This window comes from Triticum dicoccoides, chromosome 5B (assembly GCF_002162155.2).
Source record: "Triticum dicoccoides isolate Atlit2015 ecotype Zavitan chromosome 5B, WEW_v2.0, whole genome shotgun sequence".
Classification (NCBI taxonomy): Eukaryota; Viridiplantae; Streptophyta; class Magnoliopsida; order Poales; family Poaceae; genus Triticum; species Triticum dicoccoides.
The window spans coordinates 188,237,599-188,257,240 of record NC_041389.1 but is presented as its reverse complement, the minus strand read 5'-3'; the positions used below and the strand labels follow the sequence as shown (position 1 = coordinate 188,257,240).

Below are 19,642 nucleotides of genomic sequence, written 5' to 3'. Positions count from 1 at the left end.
CGGCGGTGGTGGCAGGTACTGGCTCTCGGTCCAGTCGACGAGGAAGTCGGCTAGAGCTTGGGACTTTATCATGGTGCGGGGCTCATAGAGGATGGTGTGGACGGCTAGCTCGATCGCCCACTTGGCGACCTGGCCAGAGGTATCCCGACAACCCATGATCTCGCCGATGGGGGCCGTGTTGACAACGGTGACAACATGCTCTTGGAAATCTTGCTTCAACTTCTTGGTGGTAAAATACATGCCGTAACACATCTTCTGTTGGTGCGGGTAGTTCAGCTTGGAGGCGGAAAGCACCTCTCTCAGGTAATTGAACGGGTGCTGGACGGACTAGATCTTGCCCTTCTCTAGTCGCTCGACCACCATCACCGTGCTGACCGACCGCAAGGTGGCAGCTATGTAGAGCAACATCGGCTCCTTCTTGGTCGGCGCAGCCAGGACGGGTGCGATGGAGAGCATGCTCTTGAGATCCTGGAAGGCTTCGTCCGACTGGTCGTTCCAGTCGAACGACGTCGTCTTCTTCATCAACTGATGCAGGGGCAAGGCCCTCTCACCCAGCTGGCTGAGAAACCGGCTGACCGAGGCCAAGTAGCCGGTGAATTTCTGGACACCGCGCAATCGGGCTGGCTTGTGCATGCGCTCAATGGCCTTGATCTTCTCCGGATTTGCCTCAATGCCGCGCTCTGAGACGAGGAAGCCGATTAGCTTTCTAGCCGGCACGCCGAAATTGCACTTCTCCAGGTTGAGTTTGATCTGGTACTCACACAGATTGCCAAAGGTTTCCTTCAGGTGGTTGAGGAGCGTGAGGTGCTGCTTGGTATTCACCATGATGTCGTCCATGTAGACCTGGATATTGCGGCCGAGTGGCGGCAGCAGACATTTCTACATGCAGCGTTGGAAGGTAGCTCCGGCATTCTTCAAACCAAATGACATGGTGATGTAGTAATACGCCCCAAAGGGCGTGATGAAGGACGTCTTCAAGGCATCGGTCGGGTCCAGCTTTATCTAGTGATAGCCAGAGTAAGCATCCAGGAAGGACAAGAGATCACAGCTGGCAGTAGAGTCTATAACTTGATCGATCCGCGGGAGGGCGAATGGATCCTTGGGGCAGGCCTTGTTTATGCTGGTGTAGTCTATACACATGCGCCAGATCTTGTTCTTCTTCAGGACGAGGACTGGGTTGGCCAGCCACTAGGGGTGGAACACTTCCATGATGAAGCCGGCCTCCAAGAGCTTGGCAACCTCCTCACCGATGGTTTGTCTCTTCGGAAAAGCGACGTAAGGGTTGACGGATAGGCTTGGCGTCCTTGTGGACGTGGAGTTTGTGCTCGGCGTACTTCCTCGGAATATCCGGCATGTCCATTGGGGCCCATGCGAAGATATCCCATCCGGCTCGCCTTCCTATTTGCTGTCGTGGCGGGTGCCCACGACGATGTACTTGCTGCAACTGGGGTCTTCCGTGTTCAGCTTGACTTTCTTGGTCTCATTGGAGGGCTGGAACGAGGCTTCGTCAGCAGGCTTCTTAGCTGAAGCTGGCATGGTGGGTGTCTTGTTGGCCAGCACAACGATCCGGTCGAGCTGGCGCTGCTCCTCGGCTACGACCGTTTTTCTCCGATACAAGAGTAACCGTTCTTCTCCATGAGGAGGTCTTGATTGTCTTCTCCGGATGGACACCTTGAATCCGGATGGATCTCCTCCGAAGAGGTGCGGTTCCTCACGAGGAGTAGATCCGGTACGGATGAGAAATTCTCTATCTCAAATGAGCTATCACAATGCTAACCCTAAAACGTAGGTGGAAGGGGAGCATATATAGTCTAAGGGGCGAAGGGGTACATGGGCCTCGGCCCAGAGGTGCTACACGTAGGAAGGAGGAGGCCAGATGTCCGGGCATCGGGCCGGATGTCCGGGCGTTCGCGACGGGCCAGATATCCGGGCTGACCGGCCGGATGTTCGGGCTGGTGGAGTTGGCCCTGTTGCTCTCTGGATGGACGGGGCAGATATCTGGGCGGGGGGCCGGATGTTCGGTGCTTCAGGAGAGGCCAGATGTCCGGGGTGGCGGCCGGATGTCCGGGCTGTCAGGGCATGCTTCTGTGCTTCCTGGACAACGTGTCCGAATGTCCGGGACAGAGACCGGCCGGTGAGGCGGGCCGGATGTCCGGGCTAGATGCCGGATGTCCAGTTCCTGCAGCTTCTTCAGCAGAGTCCTGGCCATGTAGATCTCCAGGGGCTGGATGTCTGGGGCCATGGCCGGATGTCCGGTGCATGGAGGCTGTTCTCGCCTTATTCTGTTGGTTCTCTTCTTCCGTGGACTTGGGGTCTTGACCATCTTCATGTACATGCTCGGGACGGTCCTCTTGGTACCTAATCATGCACAACATTCCTGATTTAGGCAGTAACCATGTCTCGAGAGGATCATATGAGATATCACTAAGGAGAGAAGTCACCTCGGTCTCGAGAGCTCTAGCTCGTGCTCTAGTTATGGGTCCTCTTGGTGCTTGGTGAGACGATTGAAGGTCCATGGGGACGGCCGAAGGATGCTCCGCATCACTTCCTGATCCCAAGGTCTGGCGTGATCCTGAGACCAGCTAACAGCCCCTCGTATTCTGCGGTGTTGTTTGTCGATCTCTCCCGGGGGAAGTGCATTTGGATCAGGTACTTGAGGCGTTCTCCGGTGGGCGCGAGGAGCAGCACGCCGGCACCAGCACCTTGTAACGAGAAAGCCCCATCGAAGTACATAATCCAATAACTACTTGCCTCTTTGCCGGGAGGGTGGTTTCTTGAACTTCTTCGTCGGGCATGGATGTCCATTCTGCTATGAATTCCGCCAAGTCTCTGCTCTTCATGGTTGAGGTGCTCTCGAACTTAAGGTCAAACCTTGACAGCTCCATAGCCCACTCCACAATCCTCTCGGTTGCATCTGGGTTATGCAAGATATGTTGCAAAGGGAGGCGTGTGACAATGGTGACTTCATGTGCTTGGAAGTAATGATGCAGCTTTCTCGAGGCCATAAGGAGGCCGAAATGCAATTTTTGCATCCCAGAATACCTTCAGCTAGCCCTTCGCAAGAGGGAGCTGACAAAGTAGACTGGGTGCTGCATCACCTTCTTCTTCTACTTTACCTCGCTTACTTGCGCAGGCACTACCTTGCTGGGATTCGATCCTGTCGGGGGACTCTCCCTTGCCGGGGTCAGATCCTGCCGGGTCCAGTTCTTCTCCTAAGGGCCTTGCCGCTGCTGTCGCCTCTTCCTCAACTTCTCTCTGCGCCACTAGCACAACACTAACCACATGATTTGTTGCCGCCAGGTATAGCAACAACGACTCTTGTGGCTTGGGCGCGACCAGAATTGTAGAGGAGAGGTATCTCTTAAAGTCCTGTAGTGCTGCCTCTGCCTCCGGGGTCCATTTCATTGGACCCGCCTTTTTCAAAATCTTGAAAAGGGGAGGGCACACTCAGCAGACTTAGAGATGAACCTGCTCAGGGCGGCGACGCAGCCGGCAAGCCTTCGGACATCTTTGACCCGTCTTTGGCGCCTCAGTTTGCTCGATTGCTTTGATCTTGTCGGTATTTGCTTCGATCTCGCGTTGAGACACAAAGAAACCAAGAGGCTTGCCAGACGGAATGCCGAACACGCACTTCTCTGGGTTGAGCTTGAGGTTGATCATGCGCAAGTTTGCAAAAGTATCTTCCAAGTCCTGCACGGGCGTAGCCTTGTCCTTGGTTTTGACCACTATGTCATTCATGTAAGCTTCCATATTTCTATGGAGTTGGGTATCAAAACCAATTTGGACTGCTCGAGCGAATGTTGAACCAGTGCTCTTCAACCCGAAAGGCATCCGTACAAAATAGTACGTACCACATGGGGTGATGAATGCGGTTTTCTCTTCATCTTCCTTTGTCATGAAGATCTGATGATACCCTGAGTAAGCATCAAGAAACGACAGCAGGTCGCACCCAGTAGTGGAGTCCACTATCTGATCGATACGTGGCAATGGGAAAGGATCCTATGGACAGGCTTTATTGATATCAGTATAGTCGATACATAGCCTCCACTTCCCATTTGCCTTACGTACTACAACCAGATTGGACAACCATGTCGGGTGGAGAACTCCCTTGACCAAACCTGCCGCCTCCAACTTCCTGGTCTCCTCGACGGTAAACTCTTGTCACTCCAAAGCTTGCTTTCTGACCTTTTGCTTGAAGGGCCGCGCATGGGGGCAGACAGCAAGATGGTGCTCAATCACCTCCCTGGGAATGTCGGGGATGTCACATGCTTTCCATGCAAACACGTCGACATTCGCCCGCAGGAAGGCGACGAGCACGCTTTCCTATTTACTGTCGAGGTTGGAGGTTATGACGAAAGCTCCACCCGTGACATCCTCCTTGACAGACACCTTCTTAATTTCCAGCGGGACCGCCTTGGACTTTTTGCTCTTGCCGGTAGAGCTCTCTTGTACATCTCCAGCGAAAACACAGCACTCCGAGGAGGCGCGTTTGCTGGAGAGGGTACATGAGCCCTTGCCGGAGCCAGGTGTCCTACCGGCGGTCGAGGCCTTATTGATCCTCTTCTCGGTAGCAGGAGAAGGTGCCTTGGTGGCAGATGCTGCAACCGCCCCTCGATAGAGCTGATTGGCGCAGACGAGCGCATCCTTCCTGTCGCAACTGACGGTGATGATGCAAATTGGGCCAGGCATATTCAATTTTTTGTATGCGTAGTGCGACGCCGCCATAAACTTGGCCAGCACAAGGCGGCCAAGGATCCCGTTGTATGGTAATGGGATCTCAGCGACATCGAAAACGATCCTCTCCATCCTGTAGGTGAGGTCGCCACCAAATGAAACTGGTAGCATGACCTTTCCCTTGGGCTGACTCCTCCCCGGATTGATCCCTTGGAACGTGCCTGTCTCCTCGAGATCCTCTTCGGGGATCTGCAACCTCTTGACCATGTTGGGCGATATCAAGTTAAGGCCGGCCCCACCGTCAACTAACATCTTCGTCACCTAGAGGTTGCGTATTGTTGGGGATACCAACAACAGCAAACACCCGACCGAAGTGGTGCGATCGGGGTGATCCTCAGCGTCGAAAACGATAGGCGTGTGGGACCACATCAACAGCTTCTGGGCATCGACTATTGGTTCCGTTGCATTAATCTCATGCGCCCACTATTTCAGTTGGCGGTGGGAAGAATGCAGCAAAGCACCTCCGTCGACACAAATGACTTCTTTGCCTTCTGGAACTCATGTTTGCTGGATTCATCATCATCATCATGATTGTCATCCTCCTCCTTCTTGTCATGGCCTCGGGCAGGCCTCTCTTGTTGCTTTTCCTTGTTGCCACGTCCCCCTTGGCCGCCGTGCTTCTTGCCGGACCCTTCAGCGCCTCCTTGGCCCTTCTCCTTGTCTCATCTCTCGTACTCAGCCCTTTGCTTCTCTATCAGTAGATCCACTTGGCGGCAGTTCTGGAGGTCGTGGCCCGTGGTGCAGTGGATCTTGCAGTACTGCTTGTCGGAGCCCTTTGACTTGTCGGCAGCCGCCAAGGGCCGGCAGGTGTTGCACACGGCAACCTCCTTGCCGGGGTCGTTAACCTTGGCCTTCTTGGTGCTATCGGGGTCGCCAGATTCCTCGACGGCAAGCACACGGTCTTGCCCTTGCGCTTCCTATTACGCCGTCGACCTTTATTTCCTGGGGCGACGATGTCTTCATCTTCATATTCACTTCCCACATCGGCATCTTTGCCAGGGTACTTCCTTCCTTCTTCCACTCGGGCACATCTGTCAGCCAGAATGTACAGCTCGGCAACATCGCGACCTTGTTCATGGCCAACTCTCTAGGTGAAGGAAATATGCCCTAGAGGCAATAATAAAGTTATTATTTATTTCCTCATATCATGATAAATGTTTATTATTCATGCTAGAATTGTATTACCCGGAAACATAATACATGTGTGAATACATAGACAAACATAGTGTCACTAGTATGCCTCTACTTGACTAGCTTGTAAATCAAAGATGGTTAAGTTTCTTAACCATAGACATGAGTTTTCATTTGATTAAAGGGATCACATCATTAGGAGAATGATGTGATTGACTTGACCCATTCCGTTAGCTTAGCACTTGAACGTTTAGTATGTTGCTATTGCTTTCTTCATGACTTGTACATGTTCCTATGACTATGGGATTATGTAACTCCCGCTTACAGGAGGAACACTTTGTGTGCTACCAAACGTCACAACGTAACTGGGTGATTATATAGGTGCTCTACAGGTGTCTCTGAAGGTACTTGTTGAGTTGACGTATTTCGAGATTATGATCTGTAACTCCGATTGTCGGAGAGGTATCTTTGGGCCCTCTCGGTAATGCACATCACTATAAGCCTTGCAAGCAATGTAGCTAATGAGTTAGTTACGAGATGATGCATTACGTAATGAGTAAAGAGACTTGCCGGTAACGGGATTGAACTAGGTATTGGATACCGACGATCGAATCTCGGGCAAGTAACATACCGATAACAAAGGGAACAACGTATGTTGTTATGTGGTTTGACCGATAAAGATCTTCGTAGAATATGTAGGAGCCAATATGAGCATCCAGGTTCCGCTATTGGTTATTTACCGGAAATGTGTCTCGGTCATGTCTACATAGTTCTCGAACCCGTAGGGTCCGCACGCCTAAGGTTTCATTGACAATTTTATTATGAGTTTATGAGTTTTGATGTACCGAAGGTTGTTCGGAGTCCCGGATGTGATCACGGACTTGACGAGGAGTCTCGAAATGGTCGAGACATAAAGATCGATATATTGGACAACTATATTTGGACACCGGAAAGGTTCCGGGTGAGATTGGGACAATACCGGAGCTCCGGGAGGTTATCGTAACCCCCCGGGAGGTATATGGGCCTTATTGGGCCTTAGTGGAAAGGAGGGGAAAGGAGAAAGGGAGGGGGCGCCCCCCCCCAAGCCCAATCCGAATTGGGAGGGGGGCCGGCCCCCCTTTCCTTCCTCCCTCCTTCCTCTTCCTTCCCTCTCCCTCTCCTAATAGGTAAGGGGGGAGTCCTACTCCCGGTGGGAGTTGGACTCCCCCCTAGGGTGCGCCACCCCCCTTGGCCGGCCCCCTCCTCCACTCCTTTATATACGCGGGAGGGGGGCACCCCATAGATACAACAATTGATCTCTTGATCTCTTAGCTGTGTGCGGTGCCCCCCTCCACTATAGTTCTCCTCGATAATATTGTAACGGTGCTTAGGTGAAGCCCTGCAACGGTAGAACATCAAGACCGTCACCACGCCGTCGTGCTGATGGAACTCTTCCCCGACATTCTGCTAGATCGGAGTACGGGGAACGTCATCGAGCTGAACGTGTGCAAGAACTCGGAGGTGCCGTAGTTTCGGTGCTTGATCGGTTGGGCCGTGAAGACGTATGACTACATCAATCGCGTTGTGCTAACGCTTCCGCTTTCGGTTTATGAGGGTACATGGACACACTCTCCCCTCTCGTGGCTATGCATCACCATGATCTTGCGTGTGCGTAGGAATTTTTTTGAAATTACTACGTTACCCAACAGTGGCATCCGAGCCTAGGTCTTATGCATTGATGTTATATGCACGAGTAGAACACAAGTGAGTTGTGGGCGATACAAGTCATACTGCCTACCAGCATGTCATACTTTGGTTTGGCGGTATTGTTGGATGAAGCGGCCCAGACCGACATTACGCATACGCTTTCGAGAGACTAGTTCCACCGACGAGCTTTGCACATAGGTGGCTGGCGGGTGTCAGTTTCTCCAACTTTAGTTGAACCGAGTGTGGCTATGCCCGGTCCTTGAGAAGGTTAAAACAGCACTAACTTGACGAACTATCGTTGTGGTTTTGATGCGTAGGTAAGAACGGTTCTTGCTCAGCCCGTAGCAGCCACGTAAAACTTGCAACAACAAAGTAGAGGATGTCTAACTTGTTTTTGTCGGGCATGTTGTTATGTGATATGGTCAAGACGTGATGCTATATTTTATTGTATGAGATGATCATGTTTTGTAACCGAGTTATCGGCAACTGGCTGGAGCCATATGGTTGTCGCTTTATTGTATGCAATGCAATCGCCCTATAATTGGCGAGACGACAACGATACTACGATGGAGATCAAGGTGTCGCGCCGGTGACGATGGTGATCATGACGATGCTTTGGAGATGGAGATCACAAGCACAAGATGATTATGGCCATATCATATCACTTATATTGATTGCATGTGATGTTTATCCTTTATACATCTTATCTTGCTTTGTTTGACGGTAGCATTATAAGATGATCTCTCACTAAATTTCAAGATAAAAGTGTTCTCCCTGAGTATGCACCGTTGCCAAAGTTCGTCGTGCCCAGACACCACGTGATGATCGGGTGTGATAAGCTCTACGTCCATCTACAACGGGTGCAAGCCTGTTTTGCACACGTAGAATACTCAGGTTAAACTTGACGAGCCTAGCATATGCAGATATGGCCTCGGAACACTGAGGCCGAAAGGTCGAGCGTGAATCATATAGTAGATATGATCAACATAGTGATGTTCACCACTGAAAACTACTCCATTTCACGTGATGATCGGTTATGGTTTAGTTGATTTGGATCACGTGATCACTTAGATGATTAGAGGGATGTCAATCTAAGTGGGAGTTCTTAAGTAATATGTTTAATTGAACTTAAATTTATCATGAACTTAGTACCTGATAGTATTTTGCTTGTCTATGTTTGTTGTAGATAGATGGCTCGTGCTGTTGTTCCGTTGAATTTTAATGCGTTCCTTGAGAAAGCAAAGTTGAAAGATGATGGTAGCAATTACACGGACTGGGTCCGTAACTTGAGGATTATCCTCATTGCTGCACAGAAGAATTACGTCCTGGAAGCACCGCTGGGTGCCAAACCTACTGCAGGAGCAACACCAGATGTTGTGAACGTCTGGCCGAGCAAAGCTGATGACTACTCGATAGTTCAGTGTGCCATGCTTTACGGCTTAGAACTGGGACTTCAACGACGTTTTGAACGTCATGGAGCATATGAGATGTTCCAGGAGTTGATGTTAATATTTCAAGCAAATGCCCGGATTGAAAGAAATGAAGTCTCCAATAAGTTCTATAGCTGCAAGATGGAGGAGAATAGTTCTGTCAGTGAGCATATACTCAGAATGTCTAGATATAACAATCACTTGATTCAACTGGGAGTTAATCTTCCGGATGATAGCGTCATTGACATAATTCTTCAATCACTGCCACGAAGCTACAAGAGCTTCATGATGAACTATAATATGCAAGGGATGGAAAAGACAATTCCCGAGCTCTTCGCAATGCTAAAGGCTGCGGAGGTAGAAATCAAGAAGGAGCATCAAGTGTTGATGGTCAATAAGACCACCAGTTTCAAGAAGAAGGGCAAAGGGAAAAAGAAGGGGAACTTCAAGAAGAACAGCAAACAAGTTGCTGCTCAAGAGAAGAAACCCAAGTCTGGACCTAAGCCTGAGACTGAGTGCTTCTACTGCAAGCAGACTAGTCACTGGAAGCGGAACCGCCCCAAGTATTTGGCGGATAAGAAGGATGGAAAGGTGAACAAAGGTATATGTGATATACATGTTATTGATCTGTACCTTACCAGAGCTCGCAGTAGCACCTGGGTATTTGATACTGGTTCTGTTGCTAATATTTGCAACTCGAAACAGGGACTACGGATTAAGCGGACACTGGCTAAGGATGAGGTGACGATGCGCGTGGGAAATGGTTCCAAAGTCGATGTGATCGCCGTCGGCACGCTACCTCTACATCTACCTTAGGGATTAGTTTTAGACCTAAATAATTGTTATTTGGTGCCAGTGCATTATATCTAGATCTTGTTTTATGCGAGACGGTTATTCATTTAAATCTGAGAATAATGGTTGTTCTATTTATATGAGTAATATCTTTTATGGTCATGCACCCTTAAAGAGTGGTCTATTTTTTATGAATCTCGATAGTAGTGATACACTATTCATAATGTTGAAGCCAAAAGATGCAGAGTTGATAATGATAGTGCAACTTATTTGTGGCACTGCAGTTTAGGTCATATTGGTGTAAAGCGCATGAAGAAAATCCATACTGATGGACTTTTGGAATCACTTGATTATGAGTCACTTGGTACTTGCGAACCATGCCTCATGGGCAAGATGACTAAAACGCCGTTCTCCAGAACTATTGAGCGAGCAACTGATTTGTTGGAAATCATACATACTGATGTATGTGGTCCAATGAATGTTGAGGCTCGCGGCGGATATCGTTATTTTCTCACCTTCACAGATGATTTAAGAAGATATGGGTATATCTAAATGAAACATAAGTCTGAAACATTTGAAAAGTTCAAAGAATTTCAGAGTGAAGTCGAAATCATTGTAACAAGAAAATAAAGTTTCTACGATCTGATCGTGGAGGAGAATATTTGAGTTATGAGTTTGGTTTACATTTGAAACAATGCGAAATAGTTTCGCAACTCACGCCACCTGGAACATCACAGCGTAATGGTGTGTCCGAACATCGTAATCGTACTTTACTAGATATGGTGTGATCTATGATGTCTCTTACTGATTTACCGCTATTGTTTTGGGGTTATGCTCTAGAGACGACCGCATTCACGTTAAATAGGGCACCATCAAAATCCGTTGAGACGACGCCTTATGAACTGTGGTTTGGCAAGAAACCAAAGTTGTCATTTCTTAAAGTTTGGGGCTGCGATGCTTATGTGAAAAAACTTCAACCTAATAAGCTCGAACCAAAATCGGAGAAATGTGTCTTCATAGGATACCCAAAGAAAACTATTGGGTACACCTTCTATCATAGATCCCAAGGCAAGACAGTTGTTGCAAAGAAAAGATCCTTTCTAGAGAAGGAGTTTCTCTCAAAAGAAGTGAGTGGGAGGAAAGTAGTACTTGATGAGGTAACTGTACCTGCTCCTTTATTGGAAAATAGTTCATCACAGAAACCGGTTCATGTGACGACTACACCAATAAGTGAGGAAACTAATGATGATGATCATGAAACTTCAGATCAAGTTACTACATAACCTCGTAGGTCAACCAGAGTAAGATCCGTGCCAGAGTGGTACAGTAATCCTATTCTGGAGGTTATGTTACTTGACCGTGGCGAACCTACAAACTATGAGGAAGCGATGATGAGCCCACATTCCACAAAATGGCTTGAAGCCATGAAATCTGAGATGGGATCCATGTATGAGAACAAAGTGTGGAGTTTGGTTGACTTGCCCGATGATCGGCAAGCCATCGAGAATAAATGGATTTTCAAGAAGAAGACTGACGCTGATGGTAATGTTACTGTCTATAAAGCTCGACTTGTTGCGAAAGGTTTTCGACAAGTTCAAGGGGTTGACTATGATGAGACTTTCTCGCCCGTAGTGATGCTTAAGTCTGTCCGAATCATGTTAACAATTGCCGCATTTTATGATTATGAAATTTGGCAAATGGATGTCAAAACTACATTACTGAATGGATTTCTGGAAGAAGAGTTGTATATGATGCAACCAGAAGGTTTTGTCAATCCAAAGGATGCTAACAAAGTGTGCAAGCTCCAGCGATCCATTTATGGACTGGTGCAAGCCTCTCGGAGTTGGAATAAACACTTCGATAGTGTGATCAAAGCATATGGTTTTATACAGACTTTTGGAGAAGCCTGTATTTACAAGAAAGTGAGTGGGAGCTCTATAGCATTTCTAATATTATATGTGGATGATATATTATTGATTGGAAATGATATAGAATTTCTGGATAGCATAAAAGGATACTTGAATAAAAGTTTTTCAATGAAAGACCTCGGTGAAGCTGCTTACATATTACGCATCAAGATCTTTAGAGATAGATCTAGGCGCTTAATTGGACTTCCACAAAGCACATACCTTGATAAAGTTTTGAAAAAGTTCAAAATGGATCAAGCAAAGAAAGGGTTCTTGCCTGTAATACAAGGTGTGAAATTGAGTCAGACTCAATGACCGACCACTTCAGAAGATAGAGAGAAAATGAAAGAAGTTCCCTATGCTTCAGCCATAGGCTCTATCATGTATGCAATGTTGTGTACCAGACCTGATGTGTGCCTTGCTATTAGTTTAGCAGGGAGGTACCAAAGTAATCCAGGAGTGGATCACTGGACAGCGGTCAAGAACATCCTGAAATACCTGAAAAGGACTAAGGATATGTTTCTCATTTATGGAGGTGACAAAGAGCTAGTCGTAAATGGTTATGTCGATGCAAGCTTTGACACTGATCCGGACGATTCTAAATCGCAAACCGGATACGCGTTTATATTAAATGGTGGAGCTGTCAGTTGGTGCAGTTCAAAACAAAGCATCATAGCGGGATCTACATGTGAAGCGGCGTACATAGCTGCTTCGGAAGCAGCAAATGAAGGAGTCTGGATGAAGGAGTTCATATCTGATCTAGGTGTCGTACCTAGTGCATCGGGTCCAATGAAAATCTTTTGTGACAATACTGGTGCAATGGCCTTGGCAAAGGAATCCATATTTCACAAGAGAACCAAGCACATCAAGAGACGCTTCAATTCCATCCGGGAGCAAGTCCAGGTGAGAGACATAGAGATTTGCAAGATACATATGGATCTGAATGTTGCAGACGCATTGACTAAGCCTCTTCCACGAACAAAACATGATCAACACCAAGGCACCATGGGTGTTAGAATCATTACTGTGTAATCTAGATTATTGACTCTAGTGCGAGTGGGAGCCTGAAGGAAATATGGCCTAGAGGCAATAATAAAGTTATTATTTATTTCCTCATATCATCATAAACGTTTATTATTCATGCTAGAATTGTATTACCCGGAAACATAAGACATGTGTGAATACATAGACAAACATAGTGTCACTAGTATGCCTCTACTTGACTAGCTCGTAAATCAAAGATGGTTAAGTTTCCTAACCACAGACATGAGTTTTCATTTGATTAACGGGATCACATCATTAGGAGAATGATGTGATTGACTTGACCCATTCCATTAGCTTAGCACTTGATCGTTTACTATGTTGCTATTGCTTTCTTCATGACTTATACATTCCTATGACTATCAGATTATGTAACTCCCTCTTACCGGAGGAACACTTTGTGTGCTACCAAACGTCACAACGTAACTGGGTGATTATAAAGGTGCTCTACAGGTGTCTCCGAAGGTAGTTTTTGAGTTGACGTATTTCGAGATTAGGATTTGTCACTCCGATTGTCGGAGAGGTATCACTGGGCCCTCTAGGTAATGCACATCACTATAAGCCTTGCAAGCAATGTAGCTAATGAGTTAGTTACGAGATGATGCATTACGTAACGAGTAAAGAGACTTGCCGGTAACGACATTGAACTAGGTATTGGATACCAACGATCGAATCTCGGGCAAGTAACATACCGATGACAAAGGGAACAACGTATGTTGTTATGCGGTTTGACTGATAAAGATCTTCATTGAATATGTAGGAGCCAATATGAGCATCCAGGTTCCGCTATTGGTTATTGATCAAAAATATGTCTCGGTCATGTCTACATAGTTCTCGAACCCATAGGGTCCGCACGCTTAAGGTTTCGTTGACAGTTTTATTATGAGTTTATGAGTTTTGATGTACCGAAGGTTGTTCAAAGTCCCGGATCTGATCACGGACTTGATGACGAGTCTCGAAATGGTCAAGACATAAATATTGATATATTGGACGACTATATTTGGACACCGGAAAGGTTCCGGGTGAGACTGGGACAATACCGGAGCTCCAGGAGGTTATCGCAAACCCCCGGGAGGTATATGGGCCTTATTGGGCCTTAGTCGAAAGGAGGGGAAAGGAGCAAGGGAGGGGGCGCCCCCCAAGCCCAATCCGAATTGGGAGGGGGGCCGGCCCCCCTTTCTTTCCTCCCTCCTTCCTCTTCCTTCCGTCTCCCTCTCCTAATAGGAAAGGGGGGAGTCCAACTCCCACCGACTCCCGGTGGGAGTTGGACTCCCCCCTAGGGCGCGCCACCCCCCTTGGCCGGCCCCCTCCTCCACCCCTTTATATACGGGGGAGGGGGCACCCCATAGACACAACAATTGATCTCTTGATCTCTTAGCCATGTGCGGTGCCCCCCTCTGCCATAGTTCTCCTTGATAATATTGTAGCGGTGCTTAGGCGAAGCCCTGTGTCGATAGAACATCAAGACCGTCACCACGCCATCGTGCTGACGGAACTCTTCCCCGACATTCTGCTGGATCGGAGTATGGGGAACATCATCAAGCTGAACGTGTGCAAGAACTCGGAGGTGCCGTAGTTTCAGTGCTTGACCGGTCGGGCCGTGAAGACGTACGACTACATCAACCGCGTTGTGCTAACGCTTCCGCTTTTGGTCTATGAGGGTACGTGGTCACACTCTCCCCTCTCATTGCTATGCATCACCATGATCTTGCATGTGCGTAGGAAATTTTTGGAAATTACTATGTTACCCAACACCAGGAATCTTTCGATTGCTCACGTTCTAGTGGAACGCGCTGATCATGGCGGCGGGATGAACATCGAGGATGTTGTACTGCACATGGCTAAACTTCTGGATGTCGTATCTCTGAGGGATCACGTGCAAGTCACTTGCCTATCGAGGAGCCATGTGGCTGCCCGTGAAGGCACCAATGAACTTGTGGCACAGGTCGGACCAAGAAGCGATGGAATCTATCGGCAGATGCATCAACCATGACTTGACATTGGGATTAAGTGCCAACGGGAAATTGTTGGCGAGTATCACTCAGGAACTCAAACGGGTGAGTCTTACCTTCGTACTTCTCTGGGACCTCTGGTTTGAACGTGCGGGTGTTGGGCCACTGGGACTGCAGCAGCTCGCGGGTGAATGTTGGACAAGTGATTGCATATGTCAAGTCGCTAGCATCCCCCGGCGCAGGCCTGTACTCAGTGGGCCCAGCACGCCTATCAGACTGGTGACATGCTTCCCGTCGCCGCTCGATAGTAGTCCAGACGTCCTCCTTGAGGCGCTCTCGAAGAACTCACCATTGGTCACGGCACGTCCGTGGGTCTGACGATGCCGTGGACACGTTGTCCCGGGCATCGCCCCGATGGGCCGACCAGGGCGGAGGGGGGTGCATCGTGGTTGCAGCTCCCTCGACCCTTCCACTGCCTGCACGCGTCGGTTCATCATTTCGGCGCCGTGAGGGGCTTGCTCCCCGGTGGCCATCCCTGTTGGCATGGCCAATAAGGCTATGGATAGCAGGCCTCCACTCTTCTTGCTTCTCTGGGGCAGGAGGAAAGTCAAGGAGCAGTTGCACTCAGACAGCACTTCCGCTCGCGTGGGTGGCAGCGACAGGAGAGAGGAATCGGAGGAACTCGGACTTCTAACGATGTTAAAAGGAGTCCCATCATGATTCCATAGCGCGCGCTCTTTGCGCCTACATCATGGCGTGCATGTCGGCCCTGCGTGTCTTGAGAGTGACGCTGAGGGCTCTTGCCGTGGCGATGCCCGGGATCCTCAATAATGCGGCATGGTTCATCGTGCATGAGCTGAGGAGACCGTGGTATGCGCATTGGTGAGCTCAATCTTCTGCCCTTGGAGGTCCCCGCACCACCTGCAGGTGGCACAGCTCCATCCTTGGGCACGGCGGCGCGCCGACCTCCATCGCCGGTGCGGAGGATGACGACGGCCTGACTTCTTGTATTCGGATGGTGTGGGCGATTTCGATCTCCTCCACCACCGGCGCCCGCCCCATCGCCCGTTCGCGCGGGTGCGGGCGGAGCGGCCTCGGATGGGCCGATCGCCACAGTCGTCTTCTTCTTCGGAGCCATGGCGATGAAAGAGCTACTGTACTAACTACAGACCAGATTCTCACAAGGAACTCCCCCTACCTGGCGCGCCAAAGATGTTGGGAAAACAGATCACCTATGGGGTCACAAGGATCCCTTCTACGTTCGGCGGGGGATTAGTTGCACGAAGAGCAGGTTGAGCCGTTAGCACGTAGATGACTTTTATCTAGGTTCGGGCCGCAAAGATGCGTAATACCCTAGTCCTGCTTTTTTATGGTTATATGCGTGTTCTTGACCTTTTGAACTAGCTATGGTGCGTGCTTTGTCCAAAAGTCTGAATCCTCTATCTGTGTGCCCCGGGCCTCCTTTTATACACAAAGTGGTTGCCACAGGGGCACACAGGAGGTGGCAGGCTACAGTGGTATGAGCTTATCGCTCGATTAACATAGGACAAGTGCATTCAACGCGCAGCCTCCGTGTCCTTTCTCTTTATTGGGGACGGCAACAAAGGCCATCTCGTCCTTCGCCACTCCTCCTCGCCTCTCCACGCGTCTGGGCCGATGAGGCATGCAGCGCCACGCTGGCCAACCAGCTGCTGTGTTGGCGAAATGGTACGCTTCCACGAAGATTTGCATGCCGCCACGCAAGCGCCTGCTTAGCTGGCGTGCCTATCGTCGTACTGGATTGGTGGTGAACCAGTGAAACCTTGCCGGGCGCGGGTCTGGCCGCGGCTCACCGATCGTCCCCGGCAAGGCTTGCTGGGGGCCTTGGAGTCGTCCCCAACAAGGGTCTTGTCGGGGGTCTTTGCCTTTTGATCCCACGTGGATTCGTGGGTTGCAAATCTTCGTGAGGGGTTGCATGCTACCAGGCATGTGCTCTCCAAATCTGGGTCTTAACGTTGTCGATGGTATCAGAGTTCTCAACCCCAAGGGTGGTGGCCTTGCTGTTCTCTTTGCAGGCCGCTCCAGAAAGGACCTTGCCGGGGGGGCTTCGCAGGTCGCCTCGGCAAGGCTTGTTGCCGGGTGTGGCCCTGCTCGCCTCCTGCTGCATGTTGCCTTGAGTGTCTGCTTTGATATTCTATGCTCCCTCCTTGCCTTCTGCCGTCCTCCTCTGCTTTGCCAAGCCCTATTGTAGGCGTGGCTGCAACCGTCCGTGCACAAGTGAGGGTTGCAGAAGTACCCACACTTTGTACACCGACAGACTACGGTGGAGAGGGTGTTTTGGTGCCCACGGAGTACAAATGGGGAATAGAGGGAGAGAGGAAGGGGGGAACCATGTCTTCAAGGCTCGCTTGTCTCAAATGCGAGTAAATTTATAAACTTAGCCCACATTTAAAATTTCCTACATCACAACAATATTAGTCGGTTGGGGATAGGACGGTAATCTCGCATACACCGAATATTTCTCGATGGAGATTTCGGCTAAGGAGAGTTTGTTTTTGCACCCACCATGTATGAATCGGGGAGGGAGGTGAGAGGCAATTTCGGCCAAGGAGAACCTGTGTTTTGGCGCCCACCATGTATGAATCCGGGGAGGTGAGACGCAGAGGCAGTTAAGTCACGTTTGGGTGAAATTACAAGCCTACCCCTATCGAAACATATAGAAATCGAGCCGATAGGCTTTGCGTGTCAGGGATAGGCAGTAATTTCCATCTCGTAGATTTTGGTTTCGGGCGGTTACTGGGAGTTTCCCTGCTTCGTTCAATTTTTTGCAGAGAAACAGTGCAGGTTTACCGTGCCAACTCAATTCGAATCCTATTTTATTCTTTTTCGGGCAGGATCCATTTTGTATTCGAATACAAATCTATATACATCATTTTATATATATACTTTCAAAAGCACAACACCGTTTATACATAAATATGGTTTACAAATGGCATGATATCCGATTCATAAGGCTGGATCCATCTTAATTTGGATTTTCAAATATTTGAAACCACTTTATGTTAAAATCCAATGTATGCATTCCTCGCTAACTGTGTCGTGGTGGGTGCACAGCAGATGCCAAAGGATGGCTAAAGAAAGGAGGAGGCTCGAGGGCACCGGTGGGCTCCAGAGGCGAGGTCGGCATGAGCAACCGAGAGACGCAAGACATACCCAGGTTCTGGGCTCTCCAGATGGATAATACCCTAATACGTCTCCAATGTATCTATAATTTTTTATTGTTCCATGCTATTATATTACCTGTTTTGGATGTTTAATGGGCTTTACTATATACTTTTATATTTTTTTGGACTAACCTATTAACCGGAGGCCCAACCCAAATTGTTGTTTTCTTGCCTATTTCAGTGTTTCGAAGAAAAGGAATATCAAACGGAGTCCAAACGGAATGAAACCTTCGGGAGAGTTATTTTTGGAACAAACGCAATCAAGGAGACTTGGAGTAGACGTCAGGGAAGCTTCGAGGAAGCCACGAGGGTGCAGGGGGCGCCCTACCCCCTGGGCGCGCCCCCTACCCTCGTGGGCCCCTCGTGGCTCCCCTGGACGACTTCTTTCGCCTATATATATCCATATGCCCCAAAAACTTCCAGGAGCACAATTGATTAAGAGTTCCACCGCCACAAGCCTCTGTAGCCACCAAAAACCAATCGGGACGCTGTTCCGGCACCCTGCCGGAGGGGGGAACCATCACCGGTGTCCATCTTCATCATCTCGGCGCTCTCCATGACGAGGAGAGAGTAGTTCACCCTCGGGGCTGAGGGTATGTCCCAGTAGCTATGTGTTTGATCTCACTCTCTCATGTTCTTGATTCGGCATGATCTTGATGTACCGCGAGCTTTGCTATTATAGTTGGATCTTATGATGTTTCTCCCCCTCTACTCTCTTGTAATGGATTGAGTTTTCCCTTTGAAGTTATCTTATCGGATCGAGTCTTTAAGGATTTGAGAACACTTGATGTATGTCTTTCATGTGCTTATCTATGGTGACAATGGGATATTCACGTGATCTACTTGATATATGTTTTGGTTATCAACTTGCGGGTTCACCTTGTGAACTTGCGCATTGGGGTTGGCACATGTTTTCGTCTTGACTCTCCGGTAGAAACTTTGGGGGACTCTTTGAAGTTCTTTGTGTTGGTTGAATAGATGAATCTGAGATTGTGTGATGCATATCATATAATTGTCACATCCCTAGTTCTGGCCTGACCTATGCTTGCTTCCATGTGTGCATCATGTTTAAATTTAAATGAAATTTGAATTGAGGAATTTTCAAAGCCTCAGAAACCTTCTAAAAATGATTAACATTTAAATCTTCTCAAATGAGTCCAAGAAAATGTTCCTGTTATTCCATAAAAATGTTGGTAAGAGGTAAAATTCAAACCAATATTTTTGGAGTCACAGAAATATTTATTCTGGCCATTTGAATTAATCCAATAACTATTTGCTTTGGATTTATATTTAATATATATATTAAATATGACTCCAATAATTCTGGAAGTTTGTGAGTGGCTTTGTATATATTTTAGCAAGCCACATAAAAACCTACAGAATTTATTAAAATAATTTAGTGTCTAAACCTAAATCAAAACAAACTACAGAAACTAGAAAACAGAATTAAATAGAAATAAAAGCAGAGAGGAGAGAAAACTTACCTGGCGCTCACCTCTCAGCCCACCTGGCCCAGCTCCTCCAGCGGCCCAGCCCACCGCCGCTTCTCCCCCTGTCGTCTTCCTGCCCTTCGCCCCGAAGCTGCTTGGTGGCGCGCGCGGCCACGCGCCCCGGCCACCTCCTCCCTCCCAGCCTGCCTGGCTCGTCCTCGACGCCCGGTTGATGCCACGCACTCCCCTCGACCCCTCTCACTTCTCCCTCGCTCTCTGGACCTCCCCCCCCTCGCTCCTCTGCTTCCCCCCCCATGACCGAGAGCCGCCGCCGAC

General features: G+C 48.8%; 1 protein-coding gene across 1 annotated transcript in view; it reads right to left on the bottom strand.

The window, feature by feature from the left end:
• Positions 1–327: 327 nt before the first annotated feature.
• LOC119309297 overlaps positions 328–19,642 on the bottom strand; it is a 40,440-nt gene continuing 21,125 nt past the window's right edge. The window contains exons 2-3 of the mRNA XM_037585319.1: positions 13,757–13,766; positions 328–706 (exon numbers count right to left, since the gene is read on the bottom strand). Of these exons, the coding sequence (XP_037441216.1) occupies positions 328–706; positions 13,757–13,766 (389 nt within the window). The remainder of the gene's footprint in view (positions 707–13,756; positions 13,767–19,642) is intronic.